This window comes from Achroia grisella, unplaced genomic scaffold, assembly GCF_030625045.1.
Source record: "Achroia grisella isolate CSIRO2021 unplaced genomic scaffold, CSIRO_AGI_Agris_v1 utg295, whole genome shotgun sequence".
NCBI classification, from domain to species: Eukaryota; Metazoa; Arthropoda; class Insecta; order Lepidoptera; family Pyralidae; genus Achroia; species Achroia grisella.
Window position 1 is genome coordinate 1,409,605 of NW_026712783.1, and position 12,121 is coordinate 1,421,725.

At 33.0% G+C, this 12,121-nt stretch overlaps 1 protein-coding gene across 1 annotated transcript in view; it reads left to right on the forward strand.

Annotated features, from left to right (window-relative positions):
• Positions 1 to 12,121, forward strand: part of LOC131843354 (homeobox protein six1a-like) — a 43,407-nt gene that overhangs the window by 9,715 nt on the left and 21,571 nt on the right. The window contains exon 2 of the mRNA XM_059191983.1: positions 1,823 to 2,553. Coding sequence (XP_059047966.1) covers positions 2,449 to 2,553 — 105 coding nt within the window. The 5' untranslated portion in view covers positions 1,823 to 2,448. The remainder of the gene's footprint in view (positions 1 to 1,822; positions 2,554 to 12,121) is intronic.

Genomic DNA, 12,121 nt, shown 5'->3' on the forward strand with positions numbered 1-12,121 from the left:
CTCCCTCGCGATCGTGTCGACGATAAAAATTACTTAAAACACCAAACATTTAACATCGTGCCTCTTATGACCCTTCTATCCTTTTCACGCGCAACACTAACCTCCAAAAAGAGCGGGAAAGGACTAACACACTATTACCTTTTATGAACCTTGTTTAGCTAAACATAAGGTTTCTATTGCATTGTTTCAAATGTTTTTATTGTAAATCTTGCGTTGTCTGCATAAAGGATCTTGACAATGATTCAAACTCAGTACGTGACGGTATTTGGTGATATAAAATTTGTATATAATTGACGATGGCAACCCTTGGAGATTTTGGTCGCGATTGTGATGAGTAATTGATTTGATCTTACCGTTTTTAGAACTAAAATATTGTCACGTATTATTTGGAAACAGATTCGTAATAAAAATTATGTCATAGAGGATTGTGTAGAGTGTGTAAAATACAGGCCATTTATTTAGTCTATGTTCTATTTTTTTCTTTTTTTATTGGATTATAATGGTATGTGCTCCCGCCTGAGCCTAACGGTTTACGCTGGCGGCACCAGTGAAAGATGATAAGATGAGCATGAGGTCAGGTGAGTTAGTCCATCGCGGTAAATTAACCATGAATTTATCACGATGGTTTCCAGGGGGAACCATGTGGAGGTCAACCTACATACATTGCTAGCAATGAGGTTATTAGTCTACATTACTAACAACCCCTTTCTCTACAATCTATGTTATATTTATAAGCTTCAAATTTCTTCTTCTTTCCATTGTTCCTTCCGGTTTCCCTTCCCGGCCCTAGTTAGTAGTGTTTCTTTGTATAATATATATAATACTAGCTACCCACCTCGGCTTCGCACTGGTGTAAATGTAATACATATAAACTTTCCTCTTGAATAGCTCTATCTATTAAAAAAATAGCTTCAAAATCGGTTACGTAGTTTTAAAGATTTAATACATAGGGACGAACAGACAGCGACAGCGACTTTGTTTTATACTATGTAATGATATAGTTACATCTTACTACAATTCCCTGCTTTCCTCTATCACCCACAGAGTGTCTATGCTATTTGACTGATGCTAAATGATCATTGTACATCTTTAAATTAAGAAATTAGAGAGTTCTAGTTTTAACATGCTCAAGCGGAGTTTAAATTCAAAATGTCTTTATTGATATTGAATTATAAGTCAAATTTCTCTCGATACAGAATTTAGCTTGATTCTACAACAGTTCTTGGTTTAAGTTCATTTCTAAATTGACGACTAGTAATTCTGCTCTGCCTCTTTTAAAATGAGATGGTGGATAGTTTCTATTATTATTATATTATATTCTTCTAAAATCATACGTATTAAAGAAATTTAAGCTCAGTATGGGGACCACCAGAATACGGATATTAAATTAATGTAATTAAAAAATAATAATTCAGCATTACATAACTTAGATCAGCAGTCTTTTGTTCTCTTAAAGAAAAAAACTGTAGGTATAGCAACTTGGGCTTTAATTATGTAATGATGTTATTAACAAATGATTGTAATGGATTAAAATTGATGGATTTCTAATTTTCTATGAACTTGCTATGAGTTGCAGATGCGAGTCAGTATGTTGTGCGGGTCGCAAATGCAACTATTAAATTGTCTAGTTAAATGAATGTTAATTGTACATTAGAAACTTTTTTAAGTCCCAGAATGTTAGAAATTTCATACACCAGATATAGTTAGCAAAAATATACTTTGGAATTATGTAACACTATTACATGTTATTATACTTATAACAGAGTAATGTTCGTAGACATGCTGCACAGTCAAAATGTTACAATATTTTTTTTGGTTACAGGTAAACAGCGATCAAAGGAGTGCCAATTAAAAATGAGAAAAAAAAGAAAACCAGGAAATAAATAAAAACAACAAAAAAGTGTCCTCACAAGCATTTATTACTATAATCATCATATTGTTAAAAGTTGTGTAAAAAGCCAGATAGGGACTGGATTAAAAAAAAAAGTAATTAAGAAAAAAGAAAATCTTCAACGAAAAATATTGAGAGTTGAGTGCACCATAAAAACAACTTACTCGAATACGAAAACAAACTTCGGGCCTTTTTAATCGTAAAACAAATAAGTAATCGACGTTTAAAAGTGATTGCCTTTGTTTGAACATTTTTGGGACTGCCGCCTTTTCAAGTTTATTTAGCTGCACCGCATCCACACGGGGACGACTTGAGAAACAAAACAGTGAAAGAACAAACAAAACTCGATAGTATCTTCAAGACTACCTATAAATAAATATAGCGTTTCCAAAAATTACTGGCTGATGATAATAATAATTTTAAAAATAAAAAGTGCATTTAATTTTCCTGGCCCTCACCTAAAATTAAAAAGTTAAACTGTCAGCTTGACAATTGTGTAGTGTTTATATACTCTGTGACGAAGTGGTGTCAAAGTGGCAGGAGACGAGCATCTGGACATGCTGGGGGGCCCCGAGTGGGGGCAGCGGGAGGCCACCCCCCCTAGAGACGCCCCCCTACCGAGTTTTGGTTTTACACAGGAGCAAGTCGCGTGCGTATGCGAGGTAGGTGAATCGTTATATAACGGTATTTTTTTTTAATTTATTGATGACAATTGTGGTTTACATTGTACTTTTGAATTTATTTATTGATACAAACTTATCAGAACAAAAAGAAGACATTTGTAATAGACAAAATCCGGAAGAAGGAAGCTCAATACGAAAATCATAGTTAATATAAAAACAGAGAACATATAAAAGTTAGAGTAGATTACTCTTTTTACTTCAAAATATAGACTCAAAATATTCTAACATTTATATCCTAAAATATGTTTACCAACTCAGAAGTGTTCCTTTAAAAATAGAAGTTTCTGTCAATTTTTATATCGATGCTAATGAAATGATACATCTTCTTTTGCCACAGTATATTTACGAGCCATTTATGCAAGATTTTGAATGATTTTTTACGCATATACCAGCATGTCTCGCTTAGATAAAAACATTTTTTAATATAACTGTGCAATTTCTGCTTTATTTAAAAACATTGCAGGAATAAATTTCATTTTATCTAATTCTAATAAACGTCTCAGAAACCTCTCTGTGCTAGTAGTATTAGCACAAGGCTTTACTTCTAATGGTCGCGAGATCAATTCCATACAAGATGCATGCATTTGTATTCATGACTATAATTGTTTGTATCGGTCTGGGTGTTGTCTGTGGATATGATATTACATGTATATTAAAAAAAATGTAACTAAGTATTTCTTTCAGTTGTCTAGTACCAAACTTTACTTTGCTTGAGACTAGAAGACGTGTGAAATGTACAGGGTTATTATTATTATCATCACATATAAATAAAATTGGAGTGTCTGTTTGTAATTTTGAAATAATCGTTTTTTACTACATGCATATGAATATAAATACGGTACATACACCAAAATAACATTTTTTACAATATTTGTCTGTCTGTTTGTTCCGGCTAATCTCTGAAATGGCTGGACCGATTTTGACGGACTTTTTTTGGCAGTAGTTGATGGAATAAGGAGAATCTAGGCTACTGTTATTTTAGAAAAATAAAGTTAAATTCCTTACTCCCTATTACATCAGCTACTTGCTAAAAAAGACAGACAGACAAAAATTAAAAGAAATGATATTTTGGTGTATGTACCGTATTTATATGCATGTAGTAAAAAAAGGTTATTTCTATATTACAAACAGACACTCCAATTGTATTTATACGTATAGATTTATAAAAGGAAAGTGCATCTAAGTATTTAGTTAATAGTCGCGGGCTCGATTCCTCGCACGGGTCAAACATTTGTATTCATATGTCCGACTGTTTGTATCGGTCTTGATGTTCTCTATGTATAATATGTATTTATATCAGTTATCTAGTACCCATAACACAAGTTCTGCTTATCTTGGAACTAGATGGCGCTGTGTGTATCCAGGATTATTACTATAGATCTTCATACTTATAAATTTCGTTTTCCTTGCAACTTTATAAGTACATAATAACGCTAATAATAACGGTAAGGTTTCTCCGAATGCTTAGCGGTGCAGATTGTTTACAATGCAACTCTGGTCAACAAGTTCATATTACGTTATTACTAACTGTTATTTTAAAACAATCGCGTTACCACTCATGAATGTTTTGTTGGATTATACATAACTTATTTATTTATTGACGGCCTCGGTGGTTTAGCGGTTTAGCACACTTTATTTCCGATGGTCGGGGGTTCGATTCCTCGCACGGCACGAACATTTATATTCATGAGTATGATTGTGTGTATTGCTCTGTGTATTTTCTATATATAATATGGATGTATTTAAAAAAATATCTATATATTTATATATTTTGTATCTGTTATCTAGCATAACACAAGCTTTAGTTAGCTTGACTTGGGTCTAGATCGGAGGTTACCAAACTTTTTGTGTCGTAGACCCCTTGCCAAATTTTTCGGTTTTGGGTAGACCCCCCATTCTTAGTAAAGTAGTAATAAAGTTTAGTGTTAAAAACAACAAGATGATCGCTGTCGTAGACCCCTTGCAGTTTATCATAGACCCCTGGGAGTCGATATAGACCACTTTGGGAATCACTCTGGGTCTAGATGGTGCTGTATGAATTGTCCTCAGATTATTATTATTTATTTTAAAAAAACACACATGTGCAAACTAATGTGTCACACGGTACTACCCTGTAATTTCACAGCGAAATCTCACTCTCGGAAACCTTCAACCTAAATATTGTACATATTATAAAGAAATCTACAGCGGCAATTGAAATAAGTGAGTTAGAGGACCTAAATAATGTTTAATATTTCTTCGGCTTCTTCATTGAAAAAATCATTGGTTTCTAAGAAATACTAAAATTATTGAAACTAATAAAAAAAAATGATGATTTTCAATATCTAAATTTATTGCTCAATCACTTTTTACGTAGAACAACCCTGAATAGTCAACAACCACAATTTATTGTCTTTTTGATCTTTTTTACTTAAACCTTTGCATTCCATAATTTTATAGTAAGGATGATGAGATGATCATGACAGGTCTGAATTTACCATCGTGGTAAATTCAACATGAATTTATTACGAGGGGGAACCGCGTGGAGGTCAACCTGACAAGGGTACATTGATAGCAATAGGGTTATTAGTCCACATTACTAGCAACTCCCTTCACCCTTCTATGTATATATTTTTTTAAGGATGATAGTGGAATGGAGCACTGCGCTAACGGTTTACGCTGGCGGGCAGCAGTGGAGGATGATAAGATGAGCATGAGGTTAAGGCACATCGTGACAAATTCACCAGGAATCTGTTATAGTTTCCGGTGGAACCGTGTAGTCAACCTGATGGTACATTGCTAACAATGAGGTTATTAGTCCACATTATTAACAATTCTACATCCCAATAAATACAGTTTAATTAAATGTACATTTTATTTGCTCTTATTTTTTTATCGTTTGTTGTTTATATTGTATTTTTTACATTGCACTGAATAAAATATTTTTCTTTCTTTCTTTCTTTCCAATATATAAGACTTAGGCCAGGCGAAAGAAAAGCAACGAACGAAAGAATAGCTAAAATGTGCTAATTCGAGACAGAGCAAACAGAATAGGTCGGTAGCCTTGACGACCGGTCGCTACCCGGATATCCGGTTACGGGGGGCGTAGCCCTATATGTACAGAGGGCGGTGACGCAACCAGGGGAAAGGAATAGGTACCATCGCGGTCATGGATTCGAATAAATTGATGTCTCAGATAATTGTGTACTTTGTATGTAATTTACTTACGTATGATAAATTGATAATGTAATTATATATTTATATATATATATATAACTCAAAAGTGACTGACGTAGTGATCTATCAACGCACAGCCCAAACCACTGGTCGGATCGGGCTGAAATTTAGCATACAAGTAGATGTTATGACGTAGGCATACGCTAAGAAAGGATTTTGATTAATTCTACCCCCAAAGGGATAAAATAGGGGATGAAAGTTTATATAAAACTTTGTCAATTTTAAACCGATCAGGCTGAGACTTTGCATGCATATGACTATACTATGACGTAGGCATCCCCTAAGAAAGGATTTTGATAAATTCCACCTCTAAGGGGACTAATTAACGCGAGCGAAGCCGCGGGCAAAAGCTAGTATATATATATATATATTAATTCAATTGGGTTTCTTGCCAGTTCTTCTCAATTGGATCTATATACTGAACTGGACGATAGGGAAAAAAATATAATATAAAACATTTGACGTTCCTAAGAGGCTAAAATGTCTTACATGAATAAATGATTTTGAATTTGAATTTGACGCGTCCTGGCTTCACGCGGTTGCATTACAAATCTTTGAAATTCTCGGCATATATACATATAAACTCTCCTCTTGAATCATTCTATATTAAATAACCGCTTCAAAATCGGTTGCGTAGTTTTAAAGATTTAAGCATACAAAGGGACGGACAGACAGCGTCAGCGACTTTGTTTTGTAATATGTAATGAAATGAAAATGATATCATCTGCATGTATATACATGCCTTAATAATTTAAATTTAAATTGCCATATAAATTAATAATTTAATCGCCGAGAATAGAGGGTTGAAGCACTAATATCGTTAAAAAAATAGGAGTTGATGGTAAAAGGGTGAAAAAATATTTGTATGTATTTTAATGAAAACCGTAAAATTATGTCTAAAAAAATTTTGATTGAATTTATATGAAAATTAGGTTACGTCCAATTCTCAGACCTACTGAATATACAAACAAAATTTTATAAGATTCAGTCCAGCCGTTTCCGAGGAGTTTATTACAAACATTTGACCGCCTCGGTGGTGCAGCGGTTTAGCACACCGCTTTACTTACGATGGTCTCGGTATCGGTTCCTTGCACCGTATAAACATTCCAATTCATGAGTATAATTGTTTGTATCGGTCTGGGTGTTTCCTATGTATAATATGTATGTATTTAAAATGTATGTATTTGTATCAGTTGTCAAGTACCCATAACACAGCCTCTGCTTACCTTTTGACTAGATGGCGTTGTGTTAATTGACAAGGATAAAAATGTATTAATAAGAGGTATTACTTAGTGCAGAATATTCTAGAATTACTGAAATACTATATTTGATGTGTTTATTACGGTGTCGGGTAGGACGCCAACGTGACTTCAATATTCCCACGGTCCATTTTGTTTGAATATAATATCTTATATATAAAATTCTCGTGTCACAGTTTTCGTTCCCATACTCCTCCGAAACGGCTTGACCGATTCTCATGAAATTTTGTGATTCGTATTGAGTAGGTCTGAGAATCGGCCAACCATTGCCATGACGCCATGACGACCTCGGTGGTCTAGCGGTCTAGTACACCGCTTTACGACCGATGGTCGCGGGTTCGATTCCTCGCACGGCATAAACATTTGTATTCATGAGTATGATTGTTTGTATCGGTCTGGGTGTTTTCTATGTATAATATGTGTGTATTTACGAAAAAAAAAATATCTATGTACTTGTATCAGTTATCTAGTACCCGTAACACAAGCTTTAGCCAGCTTAACTTGGGTCTAGATGGCGCTGTGTGAATTGTCCTGAGATTATTATTATCATAAAAATAATAATTTAAAAACATTTAGTCTGTCTGTCTGTTTGTTTGTTCTTGTTAATCTCTGAAACGGCGATTTTGACGGAACCTTCACTCGCAGATAGATTATAAGGAGTAATTTGTGCTGCTTTTTTTAGAATTTTTACTAATCCCAAGCTAAGCAGAGCTTGTGTTATGGGTACCAGACAACTGATGGATATATTTAGATACTTTATTTTGAGAATACATAAATAATATACATATAAAACACCCAGATTAATACAAACAATCAATACTCATGAATACAAATGCTTGTACCGAGTGAGAATCGAAACTGCTGCTTGCGGAATCAAGGTGGTGTGTAAACCGATAGACCACCGACGCCATCTAGATCAGTAGGATCCCTTGGTTAAATCAATATATGGAAAATAAACATAGTAGATTCTTAGATAGTATAGAATAGAATAGAATAGAAAATAATTTATTCAAATAAACTTAATTTAAGCACTTTTGAATAGTCATAGTTATCATTCTTTTAATCTACCGCTCGTTCGGAAAGCTGTCTCATCACAAGAAGAACGAACAAGAAACTTGCGTGTTGCTCTTTTAAATAATTATTGTAACCTTACATTTCCAATTCGAAACGTGCGAATACAAACCACCTGATAATACTTATATATATTAATATTTATAGTATTTATTAATATCGCGCATATTGCCATGACGCGCTCGTCATCCTAATGCATCTGCGCACCGTGCACCATTATGCATCTGTGGTACATTGCGTTTTGCGCGGGAAAAAACTAACTACAAAAATGGCTTCTTCTGCGGACATTCTTCTAAACTATTGTACTTCCGATTACTAATTTTTTTATACTGTTCTTCATTACTTTATCTGTCTGTAAATTAATAATTTGTTGTTGTAATTAATATAAGTATTTTATTGTAATAAAAGATTACAATAAAATACTTATATATATATACACAACAAAACTGACATATAAATAAAGCCCCTATAATCATAAAGCCAACTAGCACTATTATATTCTTTATTGCACTTTTAAATACAGTTCTAATCTTAAACATATACAAAGTGAGCAAAGGTGGACTTATCTCTAAGAGAGATCTCTACCAGTCAACCCAACAATGAGGCATAGCTAGTAGTGAGTAGGTAACACCTGTGCAATTAACACTATTATGTTGAAATGTCCAAAAGTTGAGAAAAATAAAACATTTAAAATTCAACAAATTAAATAAAGTTCTAATTATATTATAATTATACTAAGATATACAATAATAAATAAAATAAACGTTAATAAAAGTTATCTATATAGATATCTACATATATTACTATTAGCTTCAGATATTAAGTACACAATAGGATTGAAACAGTCGTAGTGATTAGATAAATTGTATAGAGTAGAAAAAATAGGTAAAAATAAACTGTAATAACAAAAAGATGAGTTATAATATTTTTGTAGAAAATATCTAACTTAAAATTCATAGCGCTGACAATGTTATCTGATTGAACAGAGATTAAGTGCGTAGCGGTTTCTATATTGATTGTCGCATGCATAATCCTTGTTGTTAATTAAATATAAGTAAATCAATATTTATTTAAAAGAGCAACACTCAAGTTTTTTGCTTATTCTTCTTGTGATGAATCTGCATTTCGAATAAGCGGTAGAATAAAAAAACTTGACTATTCGAAAGTGCTTATTTTAAGTTTATTTGAATAAAGATTATTTCTATTTCTATTTCTATTGGATAGAAAACAAAGGTAAGAAAATTTAGGTATAATAGATGTAGTATAAATTGAAAATGGCGTGAAACCCTAAAATAGAATTCGCAAAGTCTAACAAATTGAATTGGATCAACCCTCTAATGGCTAGAGGTATCGGTTACCATAATTTGCGGACGGGGTTGCTAAATAATGGGATGCGACGCAGTGGGGTGCTCTGTTCTCTATACTAGGTGCTTGATCTGTACGCGTCAGTAATTGCTCACTTCATTACTCTGTGCCGTGGATGATTTATAAACATGGCTTACAATTGAATTATGAACTACGAGTTGGTAATAAAAACTGTTTTGTTATATGGTAAAAAATATAATTTAAAAAAATTCCCACTTCCCCATTTTTATAACATAAACTGTAATAACAATAGAGAAGTGTGTTTTTTTTATTTATATGTTTTAATAAAGATTTGTACATTTATTTTTACGTATTGACTCGGAAAACTGCAGAACAATTTGTTGGCAAGATTTAGCTCAGTTTTCTTAATACTTACCTACCTATATACATCTATACACATAAATATATACACGTTTTTACAGAAATTTTTATTCTATTCTATAAATTTAATTTAATAAAAAAAAGCCTCCACGCGTTTTTGACGGTACTTTCACGCTGTATGTTTGTAACTAATTTTATAAAGAGTAATTTACGCAACTTGTAGTTTTTAATTTTGAATTATATTAATTAAAAAAAAGTTAATTTAACGCAGGTGACGCTGATATCAGGTAAATTAACTATAAAAAATACATTATTATGAATTAAAAAAAAACTATGGATAGAATTGATGAATATTGACTCTCACACATACAACAATAATGAAATATGCTCATTTATTTTAATTTCACGCGGACAAAGTCGCGGGTAATAGCTAGTGGATGTTAATATGAAAGTACTAGATGAAAACCCGGCTTCGCTCAGGTGAAATGTGGGTAGATATTTCTGTAGTCATCGGTTCTCATGGAATATTACAAGTAAGCAAGGCATAGATTTGTAAAGCTTCGTTCATTGTGTTTAATAAATATAGTAAATAAAAAGTGCAAAAGTTTTTATACAAATAATTTTTATTTTTTTGTAAATTTTAAGTTGGGCTAAAAAAAACTTGTATCCAGAGCCGTAAAACAAAGTAATAAAAAAAAAATTGCCAAATTTGTCTCGCAATCGGCCAATTTCAGGTTTAAAGAAAAAACACATACTCTTTTATCATAAAAAAGTGTCAAAAACAATATTTTCGCGAAACGTCAACGACCAAAGAAAATGCTAGTGAAATGAAAAGATGGCGACTGCGGTTTGTTTGTCAGTGACATTAGTATTTAACGAAATACTCCATAATTCGAATTTTGCGGATATATGTTGTCGACTCGAAATCAATATTTTTTTGTTTTGTTATTCACATAAGGTTTCGTTCGAGTCTACCGTACCCCTTGACGAATTTATTAATATAGATAATGCATAATAATACTATTATTATAATGTGTTGGTAACCGGCAATTCCCCATGCCATTATCTTCGCCAAATCAACCCTCACCTCACCTAATGGGCTAAATACACCCCGTGGTGTAATTAAGGGGTTAGAGATACATATATGAATTTGTTAATGTGCACTATACTACTTGAAATTATTTGTTAAAATAATATAAAATAATACTTGATAAATAAATATGTAAAATATATGTATACTGTTTTACAATAATAATAATAATAACTAAAACTGAGAAAAAGAGAAAATATCTCGACCTGGCTCACGAGGTGACTGAAATGTGGGGGGTGATGTCCACCGAAATCATTCCAATCGTTATGTCGGTGAACGGTCTTATCCCAACCAGTCTGGAACAACATCTCAGACGGTTGGGATTCCGAGGCGGCTCACTCCCGGGAAAGATGCAGAAAGCGGTGCTCTTAGATTCTGCCCGCATTGTACGCCGGTTTCTCTCCCTGGGGCCCTGAACCCCGGCCGACTGTGCTTCTGCCGGGGGTAAGTTGCCATCTCCTCTCCTTAAGAGGGAAGATGAGAATTTTTGTATAAAAATAATAATAATATCTCAGGACAATTCACACAGCGCCATCTAGTCCCAAGCTAAGCAGAGGTTGTGTTATGGGTACTAGACAACTGATGTAAATGCATGGATATATATATTTTTTGTAAATAAATACATATTATACATAGAAATTACCCAGACCGATACAAACAATCATACTCATGAATACAAATGTTTGTACCGTGCGAGGAATCGAACCCACGCCCATCGGAGAGTAAAGCGGTGTGCTAAATCTCTAGACCACCGAGGCTGTCTGCAACAATAAATAAAACTCGCCTTAAATGGATGCTAAACAGATAAAAACGTATGTATTAGTCTACTAGTTGTGCTCACGGTTTCACCCGGGTGAAATTTATAGCCTATATGTTATTCTGATGTATAATCTATATTACTGTAATGTAAAGTATCATCAAAATCCGTTCAGTAGTTTTTGCTTGAAAAACAAACATCCATCCATACTCATACATACATATATTAATAAAAAGATTTGTATTTCCTCTTAAATAATAATAATAAACCAGCAGAAGCTGTAAAAAAAGATAATTAATAATAAATTGTAAATAATAAATAGATCACAAATAAATCAATTTATTATTATTAATAATAACAAACCAGCAGAAGTTTAATAAAGTTTAATAATAATAAATTGATTCATTTGTGATCGATTATTAGTACAGTACAGGATATTAAAGAAGAAATGGCCCTTACAAAATCTGC